Raw genomic sequence first — 19,661 nt, 5'->3', positions numbered from 1 at the left:
TTTTACTCAAAACCGTCGTCTATTATTAAGTAAAGACGACGGTTTTTTTATAAAAAGGGCCGTCTATTATGTAGTAAAGACGACCCTTTTTATATGAAAATTGTCGTCTATTATGAAGTAATGACGACCCTTTTCATATAAAAAGGGTCGTCTATTAAATGTAAAGACGACGGTTTTTTTTATAAAAAGGGTCGTCTATTATGAAGTAAAGACGACCCTTTTTATATGAAAATGGTCGTCTATTATGAAGTAAAGATGACCCTTTTCATATAAAAAGGGTCGTCTATTATATGTAAAGACGACGGTTTTTTTATAAAAAGGGTCGTCTATTATTAAGTAAAGAACTATGTTTTATTATATCCAAAGACGTCGGTTTTGTTAAAAAGCCATCATCTATTAAATGTGAAGACGACGATTTCTTGAAATATTGTCGTCTATTAACTCTAAGACAATGATTTTTTAGTAAAACTGTCGTTGATTGTATATAAAAAGACGTTATGGAGTTAAAAGAGGTCATTGATAATATATACAGATGACGGTTTTTCCAATAAAACCATCGTTTTATTATCTTTAGTTTTTTGAAGAGTCAATAGTTATTACGTAGTCAACCAATCTTTATTCTATTACATACATACTTCCTACCTATAATTAGAAATAACGGAGCTCACAAATTCTACTAATTTGATTATAACTTCATCAATTTGTTCTTGGGTTGACTTAGCTCTACCTTCTTGCACATTTTCCAAGTTGTTGGTGTCGGAAAAGGAAAGACCTGCACGAAAGAGACCCCAATACTCTTAAACATAAACTTGTTTAGCAGTAACCTAACCTTAGCAAAAAGATCTATGCAGCTCTAGAATGACAGCAGAACACAATTGGCATAATTGGCAAAGTACCTGTACTTGTGGTGGCACCATAACCTGTTCTTGTGGTGGCACCATAACAAATGAAAAATCAGAGATTCAGAAAATTAACAATGAAATTCCAAAATAATTAAAGTAAACAACAAAAACAAAAAGTATTTTGGACCTGATGATGTTGTCGGTCCAAAAAAAAACAGATCTAGTGAGGGATGGGTATGTTTTGCCTCATCTTCTTCGTCAGCTTCTTCTTGATTACGAAGGCCTTGTGGGACGGCTGTGCATATTTATAAAAAACCCAAATGAGAAACTCACTTAAATCCCATGAAATTAGCACAATATATATATATATATATAGACCGATTTCCATAAGTCTTTCTAGATCGAGTCGCTGAGTTTGATGAGCGAGTTGAGTGCCTGAGAGCGAGATCTTCTTTGAAGAAAGTGAAGGTCGAGATCTTTCAAATCAAACCTTTCAACCAGCTTTGATTCTCAAATACAGAACCTCCCTCTACATCTTATGGATCTGTGAAGACCTCAATCTCTCAACTCCTTCATTGATTTCGATTTATTGATGATTTTGTAGAGAGTTTCATGAGGGTGTTTTAGAGAGTGCAGGAGGGTTTCAAGGAGGGAGAAATAAGGTTTTCAAAGACGGGGGAAAATCAGAAAATTTGTCGAGCACGAATTCACTTAAGCAGCCTTTTTTTAGCGTGTTTTAAAAGACGACGCTTGTTAATGAGAGATAAGGTTTTCAAAGACGGGTGAAAATTTGAAAATTTGTCGAGCGCGAATTCACTTAAGCGGCCATTTTTTAGCGTGTTTTAAAAGACGACGCTTTTTAAAAAAAACCTTCATCTTAACATATAATAGACGACCTTTTTTTTTTAAAACCGTCATCTTTACTTCACAATAGACGACCCTTTTTTTTAAACAGCGTCATCTTTACTTCACAATAGACGACCATTTTTTTTAAAAAAACCGTCATCTTTACTTCACAATAGACGACTCTTTTTTTTAAAAAGCGTCATCTTTACTTCATAATAGACGACCCTTTTTTTTAAAAAACCGTCATCTTTACTTCATAATAGACGACCTTTTTTTTATTTATACTTTCATTAAATACAACATAAGATTTTGTGGTATCCACTAGTGTAAATATTTTAAACTGAAGATCAAATTGAGTTATTGTATTCATATAAGGTTAAGGAGTGTAGCTGTAAAAAATCATCAAAATCGGAGTTAAAATAACCGTTAAATCTTGTTTTTAAAAAACCGTCATCTTTACTTCACAATAGACGACCCTTTTTAAAAACAAACCGTCATCTTTACATATAATAGACGACCATTTTTTATAAAAAGGGTCGTCTTTACTTCATAATAGACGACCATTTTCATATAAAACGGGTCGTCTTTACTTCATAATAGACGACCCTTTTTATAAAAAAAAACCGTCATCTTTACTTCATAATAAACGATCCTTTTTTAAAAAAACCGTCATCTTTACTTCACAATAGACGACCCTTTTTTTTAAAAAGCGTCATCTTTACTTCATAATAGACGACCCTTTTTTTTTAAAAACCGTCATCTTTACTTCAAAATAGACGACATTTTTTTTATTTATACTTTCATTAAATACAACATAAGATTTTGTGGAATCCACTAGTGTAAATATTTTAAATTGAAGATCAAATTGAGTTATTGTATTCATATAGGGTCAAGGAGTGTAGCTGTAAAAAATCATCAAAATCGGAGTTAAAATAACCGTTAAATCTTGATTTTTCGTTTATAACCGTCGAAATGTTTTGTCCCGTTACTTGATCTTTGATTTTTTTTTTCTTTCTGATTTTTGGCGCACATGATCTCGATGTGTAAACAAACAAGTTTGAAGGTTGGATCGTTGAAATTAGTTTCGTAGAATGTGTATGCCATCAAAACAATATATTCACTAACAATTAAGAGTTTATTTATAATTTTATTAAATATAACATAAGATTTTGTGGTATCCACTAGTGTAAATATTTTAAATTGACGATCGAATTGGTTCATTGTATTCATATAGGGTCAAGGAGTGTAGCTGTAAAAAATCATCAAAATCAGAGTTGAAATAACCGTTAAATCGTGATTTTTCGTTTATAACCGTCAAAAAGTTTTGTCCTATTACTGAATCTCTGAATGTTTATTTTTTCCAATTTTTGGCGTATATGATCTCGATGTGTAAACAAACAAATTTGACGGTTGGATCGTTGAAACTAGTTTCGTAGAATGCGTATGCCATCAAAACAATATATTCACTAACAATTAAGAGTTTATTTATACTTTTATTAAATACAACATAAGATTTTGTGGTATCCACTAGTGTAAATATTTTAAATTCATGATCGAATGCAGTCATTGTATTCATATAGGGTCAAGGAGTGTAGCTGTAAAAAATCCTCAAAATCAGAGTTGAAATAACCGTTAAATCGTGATTTTTCGTTTATAACCGTCAAAAAGTTTTGTCTTATTACTTAATCTCTGAATGTTTATTTTTTCCGATTTTGGCGTATATGATCTTGAAGTGTAAACAAACAAATTTGACGGTTGGATCGTTGAAACTAGTTTCGTAGAATGCGTATGCCATCAAAACAATATATTCACTAACAATTAAGAGTTTATTTATACTTTTATTAAATATAACATAAGATTTTGTGGTATCCACTAGTGTAAATATTTTAAATTGACGATCGAATGTAGTCATTGTATTCATATAGGGTCAAGGAGTGTAGCTGTAAAAAATCATCAAAATCAGAGTTGAAATAACCGTTAAATCGTGATTTTTCGTTTATAACCGTCGAAAAGTTTGGTCCTATTACTTAATCTCTGAATGTTTATTTTTTCCGATTTTTGGCGTATATGATCTCGAAGTGTAAACAAACAAATTTGACGGTTGGATCGTTGAAACTAGTTTCGTAGAATGCGTATGCCATCAAAACAATATATTCACTAACAATTAAGAGTTTATTTATACTTTCATTAAATATAACATAAGATTTTGTGGTATCCACTAGTGTAAATATTTTAAATTGATGATCGAATGCAGTCATTGTATTCATATAGGGTCAAGGAGTGTAGCTGTAAAAAATCATCAAAACCAGAGTTGAAATAACCGTTAAATCGTGATTTTTCGTTTATAACCGTCGAAATGTTTTGTCCAGTTACTTGATCTCTGATTTATTTATTTTTCCGATTTTTGGCGTATATGATCTCGATGTGTAAACAAACAAGTTTGACGGTTGGATCGTTGAAACTAGTTTCGTAGAATGCGTATGCCATCAAAACAATATATTCACTAACAATTAAGAGTTTATTTATACTTTCATTAAATATAACATAATATTTTGTGGTATCCACTCGTGTAAATATTTTAAATTGACGATTGAATGCAGTCATTGTATTCATATAGGGTCAAGGAGTGTAGCTGTAAAAAATCATCAAAATCAGAGTTGAAATAACCGTTAAATCTTGTTTTTAAAAAACCGTCATCTTTACTTCACAACAGACGACCTTTTTTAAAAACAAACCGTCATCTTTACATATAATAGACGACCCTTTTCATACAAAAAGGGTCGTCTTTACTTAATAATAGACGACCCTTTTTATAAAAAAACTCGTCGTCTTTACATATAATAGACGACCCTTTTTTTATAAAAAGGGTCGCCTTTACTTCATAATAGACGACTATTTTCATATAAAAAGGGTCGTCTTTACTTCATAATATTCGACCCTTTGTATAAAAAAAACCGTCATCTTTACTTCATAATAGACGACCCTTTTTAAAAAAAACTGTCATCTTTACTTCATAATAGACGATCCTTTTCATATAAAAAGGGTCGTCTATTATGAAGTAAAGACAACCATTTTTATAAAAAAACCGTCGTCTTTACATATAATAGACGACCCTTTTTATATGAAAAAGGTCGTCTTTACTTCATAATAGACGACCATTTTCATATAAAAAGGGTCGTCTTTACTTCATAATAGACGACCCTTTTTATAAAAAAACCGTCGTCTTTACTTAATAATAGACGATGGTTTTTATAAAAAAAACCGTCATCTTTACATATAATAGACGACAGTTCTTTCAAAACAACCTTGTCTTTACCAAAAAAAGGACACTTGATTTTTAAAAGACGACGCTTGTCATACCTGCTGTCGTTGTTTTTTGGTCAAATTTTAACTCTGAAGAAAAGCTTTTTAATAAGACGACGCTTTTTTATTTGTGTGCGTCGTTATAAAAAAATTCTCAACAATATCTCCATTTTTTAGTTGTTTAAGTCACTTATCCACGACGGTTTTTTGTTACTGTCGTCTTTTAAAAAACAACGACGGTTTTTTGTTCTACCGTCGTCTTTTTCTGGTCGTCTTTTGCCCTTTTTGTAGTAGTGAAGGTACAGAGAAAAAAAATTGCAAGATATGGGAAAGTTTTTTATTCTGATGGTAATTTGGTCTATTGGAGTGGGTTTTCTGCTATATGTAAAAGTTTTTATAAAAACTGACATTTATGAAAATGGGGGATAAATTTTGACTATTTTTGATAAAAACTCTTCCCATACCACCTTATGTGGCATATGAGGTGTACATCCACATCAATTAAAAAGTGTCAATAAATCATAAAAGAAAAGAAAATGTTAAATTATTTTTAATTGATATAGTTGTCCACCTCATCTGCCACATAAGATAGTATGAAAATGTGATAAGAGTAGCATTACTTAGATAATTCCTAATAACTCGACCTGTCAATTTAAAAAAACGTACACACACACCCTAAAACATTATAAATTATTACAAGGTATAGCCACGGTTACAGTGGCACATCCATTATATATTATTATTTACATTAATCTGAAATAAATTGGCAGAGATTGGCCACCGATTTTTTTATAAAAAAAATTTAGAACTATATATATTAACTAGTTCTCTATCATTTGGTAATGATTGACACCTTAAAAAGTATTTATACTTTAATAAATTGGAGATACAGTTTTGTAAGAGTGAGAAAATATGGTAGGACCTACACTTTATAAGCCACGACTCGTTGGTTGCCGTGTCATAAAGTATTGGCAACACCATGCTTGAACCACGGTTTGGTGATTTGTGGCCAATTCGTGGTCAATACCCATAGCGACGGATTGTTTATGGCTAAGTGTAAAATTAGCCATGAGTATATCCGTGGTTTATATGGAGTTTTTCTAGTAGTGGGTAGGGCATGGCCCAAACACGATTATCGAGAAACTTGTGAATAACCGGCTTCGAGACTTGAAGATTGGCGGAGATTTCGAAGATGCTCTGTGTAGGGAGGTCGTCGCCAAGGGTCTAATGGCTGGGTGGGGAGGGTGGGCGTCAATGGTGGTGTGCAGGGCCCGCCCTAACTTTTGGATGGCCCTAGGCGATAAACTAAATGAGGCCTCTTCCCTTAGTATATAATTGTGAAAAAATAACAAATAAAATGATTTTACATAGAGCGCATGAATAATGATTTTACGATAAACAATTATAGAGCATAATCATACCTGGTCAATTATAAAGCAGAGTTTAAGTCTCTTAACAGCAAAGTCATTGTTTCTGTATAATCTGGAAATCGAAAAAATAGTTTGATGGATAGGAACAAATATATATATAAAAATATTATAAATTTGATTACCTTTTCAATTTCTCATGTTCAGATGTTCCTCCCCTCTTGGTCACCATCAATCTCAAAGACAATTTGTGAGCTTTTTAGTGTGAGATTGATTCTTAGGGTCACAATATGATATGAGAAAAAAAGGATCAGAGAAACTGAAAATAATGGATGGATTGAAGAGAGATGGGGAAAATATGGTGGTGGATTATTAAGAGATGGGTGGATTAAATAGAGTTCTTCCATGGAGAAATTAACTAGGAGAGGAATTGCCTTCCGCACGTGTTGTTTCTATTTCTTCGGAAGAAACCTTCTGTGAAGAGGAAACGAAGAAACCTAACTTAATTGCATGTTGTTTCTATTTTTTTTTTAATAAATTGGATAATAGTATATATATTAATATAATTTGGGCCCATTAATTGGAGGCCCATGGCCAAGGCCCCTCTTGCCCACCCCAAGGTCGGCTTTGGTGGTGTGGCTGCCTGCAATGCCTCCCTTGCAGACCGTCTTGCAGCACTAGAGACTCGAATGTTGGCACGAACTGAAACCCACATCCCAACATACATAGCAGCACCTGAACACAAAGCTCCCAAAAGAAAGGCACCAAGCAAACTTCCCACCATTCATCGCCGAAATCGAGCAGGCTGCTCTCCCCAAGCGATTCTCAACGTCTTCTTTCACACACTTCAAAGGGGATTACGATCCCAAAAGCCATCTAAAGCACTTCAAAAATGTTATGATTACTAGCTCATATAGTCATGCCTAACACCATACACGCTTAATGGTAGTACATGTGGAAATAGCAGTACATGTGGGCTTGGTAGGTATTCCATGACTTGAACGAACCACTGCAAAAAAGTGATTCACAACTTCTAGTATAAAATACTAGTAAATTGAGCTTAGACCCATAAAATTCATTTTAAATCACCTACAACCCTTTCCTTTAGTTTTCTATTTAAAATACCCAAATTTTTCAAATAATACCCGATGACTAGGATCCAACTAAGCAAGTTACCTAATATAACTTAAAATCTGATTTATTGTATTTTTCGGATTCCAAACCTACCCCTATTTATAAGTTATTGTGTTATGAGGGGGTGTAACTAATGACACACGTTGAATTTGAAAAGATCTCCAAATAGTTATAATGGATGTAGGAATTAATTTAGAAACTTATTTGAAATTAAATATTAAATTCCATATTAAAGTATTAGTAATCTATTTACGACTAGTAATCTATTTTTGAATTAATGTTGTTTTCCTTTTATGAATTACGACCAGTAATCTATTTAACTTATTAGTAATTTAAATTTAATATTAAATTTAGGAATTAATGTTGTTTTCCTTTTATGAATTATACGACTAGTATTCTATTTTATTATAATTTTATGAATAATAGTGTACATTCTAATTATGTTGAAAAATAATTTGATAATCTATTTATTATTTGTTTTTTGAAAAACATTTTTTTTAATGAACCTATTTTTTCTAAATGAACTTATTTTTTCTCTCCAAATAATGTACTATTTTTTTTTCTCTAATAATGTACCTAGTAAAACAATTTACCTAGTATAATGAACCTATTTTTTTGCTAAATTTTGTATCTATTTTTTTCTCTAAATAATGTACCTATTTTTTTTCCTCTAATAATATATACCTAGTAAAACAATTTACCTAGTATAATGCACTTATTTTTTTCTTCTAAATAATGTACCTATTTTTAATTTATAAAAAAAATGTGCATAAATTTCAATTATACGACATACCTATTTTCTATAAATTATTGTGTACCTATTTTTAATTCCTGAAAAATGTACGGAAATTTCAATTACAAAGTAACTGACCTATTTTTGTTAATTTGTTTGGTAAATAATATACCTATATTTTTATACATATATATTTATATTTATATTTTTCATATGTACATTATTGTATATGTAATTTACATTTTTTTTTTTTTTGCAATTTTAGGGGAATGGCAACCAAAAGAAATGGGGTGATTGCTATGCTATTAATAGGGAGTTTTAATTACAATTATGGCAGTTAATGAAATGCTTGGAATAAATTATAAATAAAATATGAAGTCTGATGTCAAGGATGTAAAAACATAGGAATACTATGACCTATTATATCTTAAGTTTGAAATTGGGTTTTACACATAGATTTATAGAATGATGGGTATATGTCTAGGAAATAGAAATTGTAGGGACCTATATCAGACAAGCCCTATAAATACTGTGTGTGAGAACTAAGCAGCATATATATATATATATATATATATATATATATATATATATATATATATATATATATATATATATATATATATATATACAGTTATTCTCTTATCCGGATGTCCGCACGTTATTATCGTGCGGATCCTATTGTAAACAGGCAGGAAAACAAAGAGGGGTAGTACAAAATACACTGCGTCCGCACGATAATAACGTCCGGATGTCCGCATAAGAGAATTTCTGTATATATATATATATATATATATATATATATATATATATATATATATATATATATATAAAAGGCATAATATATGAGATATCAGATCATCAGCATGCCATTAATATATGAGATATTGGCAATGTTAAAACTACTTCTTCTTGTGCTCTTTTCTGCGGCGTCTCACCAAGCTATTACCACTCATGAGCAACCGTATGACTACCTACAATATGTACTACAATGGCAGAAGACAAAATGCGTGAAGGTCGGGCAACGGTGCATTCCGGGGCTTCAAACATATGAGAAGTTCACTACTCACGGCCTCTGGCCAACCAACCGCTCCAAGATATTGACATGCAAATCAGCTTCAAAATTTAGCAGCACTATGGTACGTATATATTTCTTAATTTCTTAAATCTTTTTATTCTTTCTTTAATGTACTTTATATTCATTCCTTTTATTTACAGTTTTCATTTATGATCGATTGATCTGATCGCCAAATCTAATTATACCTTTCTATCTTATAATAATATAATTAAGTAGCTGCAAAATGATGCTTCATTGCTATCGAAAATGAAAACTTCCTGGCCAAATCTGGAGCAGAGAGTTGCCCAAGGAAAAGACAATGATATGTGGTTTTGGGCGATGGAGTACGAAAAACACGGTACATGTGCCAAGTTTTCTAGCCAGAATACTTACTTGTCAAAAGCATGTGATTTGTGGGAAGAAAACAAGATTAAGGATATTTTTGCCAAACACAAAATCATTCCAAGAAACGCGACGTATAAAGATGTTTTGCTAATGAATGCTATTCAAATGGAAACTCGCAGTTCGTCTCTCCTTCTTTGCCATAGAGTCAACGGCAGTGATTTGTTGTGCGAGGTTGTACTTTGCTATGACGACGCGGCTAAAAAACGGATGAATTGTTCTGATCAAAGTGCAAGACAAACAAATTGCGGAACGGACATCTACTATAAATAATAATAATAATAATTAGGGTATTACAAGTAAATAATAGGGGTGCTTTTAATTATAAAAAATAAATAAAATAAAAGTAGGTTTATCGGGTATACCTTAAACCCCCCCTCCCTTTCTCTTTTTTTGATGTTGACCTGGAAGTTCTTTTTCTCTTTTTTGATGTTGACCTAACAAAACTTCCAATAAAAACATACTTGAATAGTTAAATATCTAATCAAACTATGTCAAAATTGACTTTTAGCAACGAAAAGCGGAGCAAGGCAGTCGCTAATACATCAGAAATTTCAATCATTGACGTTGTAGACAGAGAAATTTTTGGTGAATTAAATTCCACTAAATAAGAAAATAATTAGGGTTTGGTGGATTAAATTGTGGGCCCCATAATTCTCCCATGTGGCGTATGACTCATCAAAATCGGATTAGTTGTCAAAAGTGACACGTGTCGACATCCGACAGAATGCATCAAACGGTTCAAAGTGAAGACAAAATTCAAGGAAAGAATCTTCTGTGATTGACTTTGATTTAAATCAAATATTAATCAAGTCAATCAGTCAAAGATAATTTGGTTAAATAGCCAAATTATTGGAATTGATTTTAAATCAAATCAGAATTCCACAAAGGAAGGTTTTAAAGAAGGAAATCTATTTAGGTCAAGCATCCTGCAAGAGCCTATAAATAGGAGGCCTCAAGATGAAAGAAGGAGCACCCAAGCACTCAGAAGAAACAGAAAACTCTCTGCATTCTTCACCTCACTTTGGAAGAGCCACCAAGCACAACAAATACGTGCCGGTTCCTCCACCCTAGAAAATCCAATCACCAAACAAGCCTTGTGCTACCCGTTTGATCAAGATCAAGTCTCTACGACCCTTGTATCAAACACAAATTTTCTTTAAACACTTTGGAGATTGAATCAGAGGATTTCATACAGAGATTGTAACCCTAAATTTCATTAATACAAATATTATTTTGTACACGTGTTCTTGTCTCATTTGTCGCAGGATTTTCGTGTTTACATACGTACTTTCATCTAGCAATCTTGACATTGCCTTAATTCTGAACAGAAGAGTCGCTTTCTCCGAGGAACACTAGTAAAAAAAACCCCTTGCGCGACGAAAAAAAATTCGTCGCGCAAAAGACCAAACTTCATCGCTAAAAGTATTACGTGACTAAATTTTGCGCAACGAAGCACAATCGTCACCCAAAATCACTTTGCGCAACAACTCTTTGCGCGACGACAAAAAATCGTCGCGCAAAGTCTTTAAAAAATAAATAAAATAAAAAAATTATTTGTTAAAATCCTTGCATGACTTTGCGCGACCAATTACTAAACTTCATTGCACAAAGTATTGCGCTACCAAGTATCATTCGTCGCGCAAATTCTTTAAAAAAATAAAAAAAAAAAAAAAAATTATTTTTTAAAATCTTTGCATGACTTTGCGCGACGAAATACCTAGCTTCGTTGCACAAATTATTGCTCTACCAAGTGTGGTTCGTCGCGCAAAGTATATACAAAAATAAATAAAATAAAAAAAATTATTTTTTAAATCTTTGCATAACTTTGCGCGACTAATTTCTAACTTCGTTGCACAAAGTACTGTGCTACCAAGAGTGGTTCGTCGCGCAAAGTCATTACAAAAATAAATAAAATATTTTTTAAAATCTTTCCATAGCTTTGCGCAACCAATTACTAACCTTTGTTGCACAAAGTGTTGCGCTACCAAGTGTTGTTCGTCGCACAAAGTCTTTACAAAAATAAATAAAATAAATAAAATTATTTTTTAAAATCTTTGCATGACGTAATCCAAATATTTCGTCGCCTAAACCAATTTATTTTTGTTTTTTTTATTTTGCACGCATAACACTTAAGAAATTAAACGGTATATATATTTATTAAGTAGCTTTAAATTTATTATTTTAGTTCGGATCGGATTTTTGTTAGAAAAATATATTATTATAGTTCGGATTGGGTTTTTGTAAGAAAATATATATTTTTTAAATTTACGGTCAAATTAGTTCATTGTATTCATATAGGGTCAAGTAGTGTAGCTATAAAAAATCATCAAAATCGAAATTGAAATAACCATTAAATCGTGATTTTTCATTTATAACCGTCAAAATGTTTTGTCCCATGACTTGATCTCTGAATGTTTATTTTTTCCGATTTTTGGTGAATATGATATTGAAGTATAAACAAACAAGTTTGACGGTTGGATCGTTGAAACTAGTTTCATAGAATGCGTATGCCATCAAAACAATACATTCACTAACAATTAAGAGTTTATTTATACTTTTGTTAAATATAACATAAGATTTTGTGGTATCCACTAGTGTAAATATTTTAAATTGATAATCGAATGAGTTCATTGTTTTCATATAGGGTCAAGGAGTGTAGCTGTAAAAAATCATCAAAATCAGAGTTGAAATAACCGTTAAATCGTGATTTTTCGTTTATAACCGTCGAAATGTTTTACCCCTTTACTTGATCTCTGAATGTTTATTTTTTCCGATTTTTGGCGTATATGATCTCGAAGTATAAACAAACAAGTGTGACGGTTGGATCGTTGAAAGTAGTTTCGTAGAATGCGTATGCCATCACAACAATATATTCACTAACAATTAAGAGTTTATTTATACTTTTATTAAATATAACATAAGATTTTGTGGTATCCACTAGTGTAAATATTTTAAATTCACGATCGAATGAAGTCATTGTATTCATATAGGGTCAAGGAGTGTAGCTGTAAAAAATCATCAAAATCAAAGTTGAAATAACCGTTAAATCTTGATTTTTCGTTTATAACCGTCGAAATGTTTTGTCCCGTTACTTGATCTCTGAATGTTTTTTTTTTCTGATTTTTGGCGTATATGATCTCGAAGTATAAACAAACAAGTTTGACGGTTGGATCGTTGAAACTAGTTTCGTAGAATGCGTATGCCATCAAAACAATATATTCACTAACAATTAAGAGTTTATTTATACTTTTATTAAATATAACATAAGATTTTGTGGTATCCACTAGTGTAAATATTTTAAATTGACGATCGAATACAGTCATTGTATTCATATAGGGTCAAGGAGTGTAGCTGTAAAAAATCATCAACATCAGAGTTGAAATAACTGTTAAATCTTGATTTTTTGTTTATAACCGTCGAAATGTTTTGTCGCATTACATGATCTCTTAATGTTTATTTTTTCCGACTTTCGGCGTATATGATCTCGAAGTATAAACAAACAAGTTTGACGGTTGGATTGTTGAGTAGCTTTAAATTTTTTTTTTTTTGTACGTATAACACTTAAGAAATTGAATAGTATATATATTTATTAGTAGTTTTAAATTTTTTTTAAGACTTTGCGCAACCAATATAATAATTCGTCGCGCCAAGTATACTCTAAAAATTTGGTGGGCACCAAAAATGGGAATTTTTGTAAAAGTTTTTTTTAAGACTTTGCGCGACCAATATAATAATTCGTTGCGCAAAGTATACTCTAAAAATTTGACGGGCACCAAAAATGGGAATTTTTTAAGACTTTGTGCGACCAATATAATCTTTCGTCGCGCAAAGTATACTCTAAAAATTTGGCGGGTACCAAAAATGGGAATTTAAAAAAAAAAAATTAACGACTTTGCGGGACCAATATATAGTCTTTCGTCGCGCAAAGTATACCCTAAAAATTTGGGCGGGGTACCAAAAATGGGAATTTAAAAAAAAAAAAAAATTTACGACTTTGCGCGACCAATATATAGTAGTTCGTCGCGCAAAGTATACTCTAAAAATTTGGGTGGGTAACAAAAATGGGATGCGGGAATATATTTTGGTAGTGCAAAACTTTGAGCGACTTTTATATTATTTCGGGCGCGCACCAAAAATGGGATAAAATTTTTAAAAAAAATTTCGAGACTTTGCCCAACCAATATATTATTTCGTCGCACAAAGTGATACGGTTTTTAAAACCAAAATAACTCCTCCACCATTTTCTCAATGTCTTCTACTCTTACCTCTCCTCTCTCTCTCCCTCTCCCCAAATCCTACCCTTTCTCTCACACTCACTCACGCTCACTCACTCTCTTATCTCTCTTTTCATCATCTCTTACTCTCACTCACTCTTTCATCTCTCTCTCACTATCTTCTCTAATTCTCTCACACTCACTTCTCCCTCTCATTCTCATTCACTCAAAATATTGCCAAAAGGTATATTCTCTCCAAACTTTAAATTTTTTTCATTAATATGTGTTTTTGGAGTTAGTTTTGAGTTTATGCCAATTTTTTGTTCTTATTTTATGTTATTTTTTTTGTTATTTGACAATATTTGTTTTTTTGTAGGGAATTGTCGAGACTTTGACGGCTAAAGTTGAGGATTTGGACGCTATCGAAACGTATCCTCCGCCACTACCACCACAATAGGCTTGTAGATTTTATTATTGTACTTTGTTAATTTATGTGTACATTTTGAATATTATATATATTGGATAATTTGACCACTATTTTTCATATGTAATTTTATTTTGAATATATCAATTTAAATTAAAGTAATTAAAAAAACTAAAATCATACAATTAAATTAAATTTAAAAAGTAAAAATTTGAAAAAATTAATATAATGAAATTGATATAAGAGAAATAATAAAACAAAATGTCAAAAACCTTGCGCAACAAAATATTTCATCGCGCAAACTATTAAACTAGTTTATTTTAATTTAAAATTTTTTAAATTTTTTATTCAAAAAAATTGAATATTTCGTCGCGCAAAGTATATTTGCTCGACGTTAACTTTCGCCGTGCAAAGTGGTTAAGTTTCGTCGCGCAAAATAGATATTATTCGTCGCGCAAAGTAGATAGTATTCGTCGCGCAAAGTAGTTAATATTCGTCGCGCAAAGTAGTTAATATTCATCGTGCAAAGTAATTAGAATTCGTCGCGCAAAGTGGTTATTTGTCGTCGTGCAAAGTAGCTTTGAGCGACGTTAGTATTCGTTGCGTAAAGTAGTTAGTATTCGTCGCTCAAAGTAGCTCTGTGCGACAAAAAATATTTTTCGTCGCGCAAACCCTTTCTTTACGATCTTTGCGCGACAGAACTTACGCGACCAAAATTTCGTCGCGCAAAGTGTTTTTTGTAGTAGTGAGAGAAGGAGCCTCAACCCGGGCTTGTTTATGAATCAAATGCTCAGTCATCGGAGCAAGCCTTCTCTTGAGCTCAATTTCTACTTATGTTGGCTCCTCTATCTCTTTCCTTGTCATTTCAACGTTTGCTTGATGAGCATCGGAGATCTTCCTCATGAGTTCTTCATGGTTCACTTCTTTTAACTCAACTTGCTGTCGAAGTTCTGCTACTTGATTAGCCAAACGTGCAGCCTCCAGTTTAGCCAAACGTGCAGAGACTTCCATTCTAGTATTAATATGTTTCTGCTTCTCTAAATCAGCAGGTTCCATGGTTTCCATAATGGTGTATGCCTTCAGGTTACGTATTTAGGTGAATGATGATGGGTGACAGAGTCCCATTTGGAGTTTTCAAATGGGATTTTGGTTGAAAATATATATACCTAGCTGCAGCCTCTTTGCATGAACATTTGAGTAAACGGTTAAGGATTTTCAGAAAATGGTCACACGCACAGGGCAGTTCACGCCCGTTATGTACCCACGTCAAATTATTTCTTTTTTTTGAGAAAACTAGGTTATTTCTTTTTTTGCTTTCTCATTTTATCAAAAAAGATGGGTCTCTTTCTTTACTAAAAAAAAAAGGAGAAGAGGATGGGTCTCTTTATTGAAAAGGAGTTACAATCTTGTTAATTACTTCATATTTCATAATCAATGTCGAAATCTGAAAGCCAAGCCTTTTCAAAGCTAGGTTCTAGGTTTCAAGTTTTACCTAGCTATAGTCGTAAGTATGTTGGGAGCAGTACCCAATTAATCTATATATATAAAGCAAAAGGCAGAGAATAGTGAAACATTCAAAATACCAGAAAATGTCATTGGTTAATGCAAACATTAAGAATTGAAATTATTAATTAAATGAGGATAATATGGTCAATTCACACTTTTTCATATTAAAAAAAATTAAAATGAAAAGAAAAATCAGATAATGGATCCTATTTTTATGGAACACAACTACCTATTATCTTTTTTAATTTTAAAATAAATTTAAATTTTTTTAAAAAAGCCTCTCGCAGGCGCGAAAACGCGTGCGGAGAGGCTAGTGAATATTATGTAAATCCCCCTTCATCAATCGCTTGTACTAAAAGAAAAAAAAAATTGAAATAATCCTAGAGACATCCAAATGAGAATAATTTGAGAATCGCCGATAATTATTCCAACTTTTAAAATTCCAATTGATGTGATAACATTTCATTTTATAATCAACTAGCCTCTCTGCAAGGGCTTCCGCGCCTGCGAGAGGCTTTTTTTTTTTTTTTTTTTTAAATTTTAAATTTATTTTAGAATTAAAAAAGATAATGGGTAGTTGTGTTCCATAAAAAGAGGATCCATTATCTGATTTTTCTTTTAATTTTAAATTTTTTTAATATGAAAACATGTGAATTTACCATATTATCCTCATTTAATTAATAATTTCAATTCTTAATGTTTGCATTAACCAAGGACATTTTCTGGTATTTTGAATATTTCACCATTCTCTGCCTTTTGCTTTATATATATAGATAAAGCAAGTGTTATATTATGTGTCACCTCATTTGTTAATTAACTTGAGGTAATAATTGGTATATTTTGTTAAAAAAGGCAAACTTTTTTTTGTTATACAAGAGATATTGGGGGATGGGGGAATCGAACCTAAGAACTGGGATACAAGGGTAAATGCTCTTAACCACTTGAGCTATAGACAGTTTAAATTCCAAATAATGATGCAGTTTTCCTTTTTGTTCATATTTGGTTTCACACTAACCTCCTTTTTGTTTCTTGCTAGTAAGATAAATATGAACCAAAGTTGCATGTCAATTGTGATTATTTTACGGATGAATTAGGGCGTTGATACGATACACCATGTTTCATGAAGATGCATCTACAAATTATTACACGTGTACTCTTACGAAAATACTATTATTTAAAATCTATATCTAAATGGTGAACTTACAATCAGTATATGTGATATAATTTGGGTAGATTCAATATACCACATCAGTATGTCATGAGTGTATTGAATACGCTAGAATAATTATCTACTAATCATTTGGTTTAATGGCACTTAATTTTCACTTTTTCCAATAGTGGAACAAAAAATATGAGCTTTTATAACAAAGGGTACGTTGAGGGGGTCAATTTGAACGTCTAATAGCTAGGCAACCTTCATTACAATTTCTCTGAAAGGGGACTAGGCTGGAAATTTGGGTTGGCCTGTTGGGCTGGAGGATTTACGCTAAGATGGGATTAACACAGGAAAATACACAAAGGAAAAGTTTTAATGAACACCTTGGACATGACTAGAGTCCGTTCCACTCATCAAGTAGTTCCGTACAGGAATAGAAGTAAATTAGGGAAGACTTTCGGTGACCATAGTGGAGAAGTAAGGATTGCTTACGCCATATATGGAAATTGGGAGTACTTCACCTAGCTGCGACTTTGTTCCTGTAGCAAGTAAAAAGTAGGAATAGATAGTACTTCACATTTTCGCAGGAAGATGTGCTCTCCCCAAAATTCACTCACCCATATAAACAATACAGACTATGGAGACTTTGACTACCAAATATCATAAACACCAAATGAAATTTTGCCAACCATATTATTGATGTCCAAAATTGAATTCAATTTAAAGGTAATTGTTGGATGCCTGAGGAATCCTTCAGGATGAATATATGCAAGATACAACAAAAAAAAACACAAAAAACAAACTACAAAAAAAACCAAAACACACAAATCGGCAAATTAAAAAAAAAAAAAAAAAAAAACCATCACAAAACATAAGCACACAAATACAAAGATAGTCACACAATAATCACCCACTACACCAAAATCGAAACCCTCGAAGCACCAATACGAATCAATCAAGGGAAAACACAAGCCAAAGCCAAAGCCAAAAGAGCCAGAAACCAGAGAATGGAAGAAGGTGGTCATGCATCAAAGCTAGAGTCAGAGCTAGAGGTCTACCTACTTTTCGCTATAGTAGAGTAGTTTAGAGGCTAGGAACGGGTGTGGGCCACCATGGGAGCACAAATGGGTGGATGTAAAAGAGATGCCAATCCGGGCCCCGACTTGGAATCTCTGGAACTAACTCTAACATTCTTGCACCAAAGTTGCACCTGACAATTTTCCTAGCATCTACGTAGATTGCCTCAATATTCGGGTGGAAACCTAACGCAGATTTTAACCACTCATCTTGAGGCATCAAATGATCTTGAGGCATCAAAGGATCTTCAAACTTGGAAGAATCCATCTGGAGAAGGGAACTTGGTCGACCACCAAACGCCATTTCAAATTATCATCGCCTGCATCCAACTCCCAGACACTCAAATGATTACCAAGCACAAACTCGCTCACCCGCAAATGCCCTCGACATGCACCAAGAACCAGATACATCGAAATGGAATATCCCCGCAAGTCAGATGACATATCAAGAGGTGCCAGACTGAACCGACATTTGTCAACAATAATACGATCGCCATCACCATCACCATTACTAGTACTGATATTACTGATACCTTGGAAGGGATCCAACTCCAGAATATAGGAGGATGTATGGGTATCGGAACCTGAAAAATACAACTTCCCATTGCAAGCAAAGCCTGCAGTTACGATATCAAAATACTTTCGTGAGCCGCATACCACATTAGCGGACTCTCTCCATTCACCGGTCTCAGAAAAGAAGATGTCCACATAGAACTCTGGACGTAATCTCACAACCCTCCACCTATATTCAGCATTAATGCAAACATCATTATCAAAGGAGGAGGATGAGTTGTAGTTGTAGTAGGGATCACAAATGAACCCTACGGATACGTAATTATGGATTCGAGGAGGGGGAGGAAGAGCAACCCATTTCTTGGTGTATGGATTGCAAATGTAATATTCACGGTGATCAAGTTTGCTTGGGCAGCACAAAACTAAGTCGTTGCACGCCCCTACCACAAATAATTTTTGTTCTGCTGCGGCTTCTGAAATAACGGGTAGCTGCAAACTCATAAGACCATCCTCGTTTTCCACATGAAAGAATGTTCCATTGTCTACAACTAATGTACCTAAAATGGGCTTTTTCAAATCACGTTGGCGACGTACGTATTGCCCAACAAAATGAGAACTAGAGATGAGTTCACACCAACGCTTGGACACACACTTGCATTGAAAAACAAACTTAATACAAGAAAGTCGACAAATGATTTCAACCAATAAAAGCTCTGGGAGATCATCAATACTATCATTCATCATCATTTTATGTCTGAGTCAAACCCAGAACCATCAACAACAAATTCGATGTCAAGATGATTAAATAACTGACTCTGAGCCCCACAAGTCATCAAACAAACACTAACTAGAAAATAGGGAACGTACCCTACTTTTGTGGTCATATAGATCCCGACAATTTTTTATTTTCATCCATTTTATTGTATTTTATTTTTTAAACTGTAGAAATTTTCACTCACTCTTCAATCTATGATTTTGGTTGGCAGCCACAGATCAATAATTAACCAAAATTAGCCTTGGTTCTCCAAGTTCGAATGTAATTCATCCATCCATTTAGAGGTGTCAAATGGTCGGACCGGCCCCTCAAT

General features: G+C 32.9%; 2 protein-coding genes across 2 annotated transcripts; one reads left to right on the top strand and one right to left on the bottom strand.

Annotated features, from left to right (window-relative positions):
* Positions 1-9,115: 9,115 nt before the first annotated feature.
* Positions 9,116-9,954, top strand: LOC110767500 (ribonuclease S-2-like). Its single transcript, XM_088256123.1, has 2 exons — positions 9,116-9,361; positions 9,517-9,954. Exons 1-2 carry the CDS (start codon positions 9,116-9,118, stop codon positions 9,952-9,954), a joined length of 684 nt encoding a protein of 227 aa, XP_088112249.1.
* Positions 9,955-17,815: 7,861 nt separating this feature from the next.
* Positions 17,816-19,331, bottom strand: LOC110767501 (F-box protein At5g49610-like). Its single transcript, XM_088255873.1, has one exon. It carries the CDS (start codon positions 19,318-19,320, stop codon positions 18,298-18,300), a length of 1,023 nt encoding a protein of 340 aa, XP_088111999.1. The 5' UTR covers positions 19,321-19,331; the 3' UTR covers positions 17,816-18,297.
* Between the last annotated feature and the right edge of the window lie 330 nt (positions 19,332-19,661).

The sequence above is a fragment of the Prunus avium genome, chromosome 7 (genome assembly GCF_965620075.1).
Source record: "Prunus avium chromosome 7, drPruAviu1.hap1.1, whole genome shotgun sequence".
Taxonomy (NCBI): Eukaryota; Viridiplantae; Streptophyta; class Magnoliopsida; order Rosales; family Rosaceae; genus Prunus; species Prunus avium.
Note: the sequence above shows the minus strand (reverse complement) of the source record. Positions and strands in the feature narration are given on the sequence as shown.

What these genes read in the sequence shown, in the direction of transcription:
- LOC110767500 (XM_088256123.1), top strand. Translation starts at nt 9,116, where the DNA reads ATGTTAAAACTACTTCTTCTTGTGCTCTTTTCTGCGGCGTCTCACCAA. An exon ending in CAAAATTTAGCAGCACTATG is followed by an intron (nt 9,362 to 9,516) that starts GTACGTATATAT and finishes ATAATTAAGTAG; the next exon opens with CTGCAAAATGATGCTTCATT.
- LOC110767501 (XM_088255873.1), bottom strand. Translation starts at nt 19,320, where the DNA reads ATGATGATGAATGATAGTATTGATGATCTCCCAGAGCTTTTATTGGTT.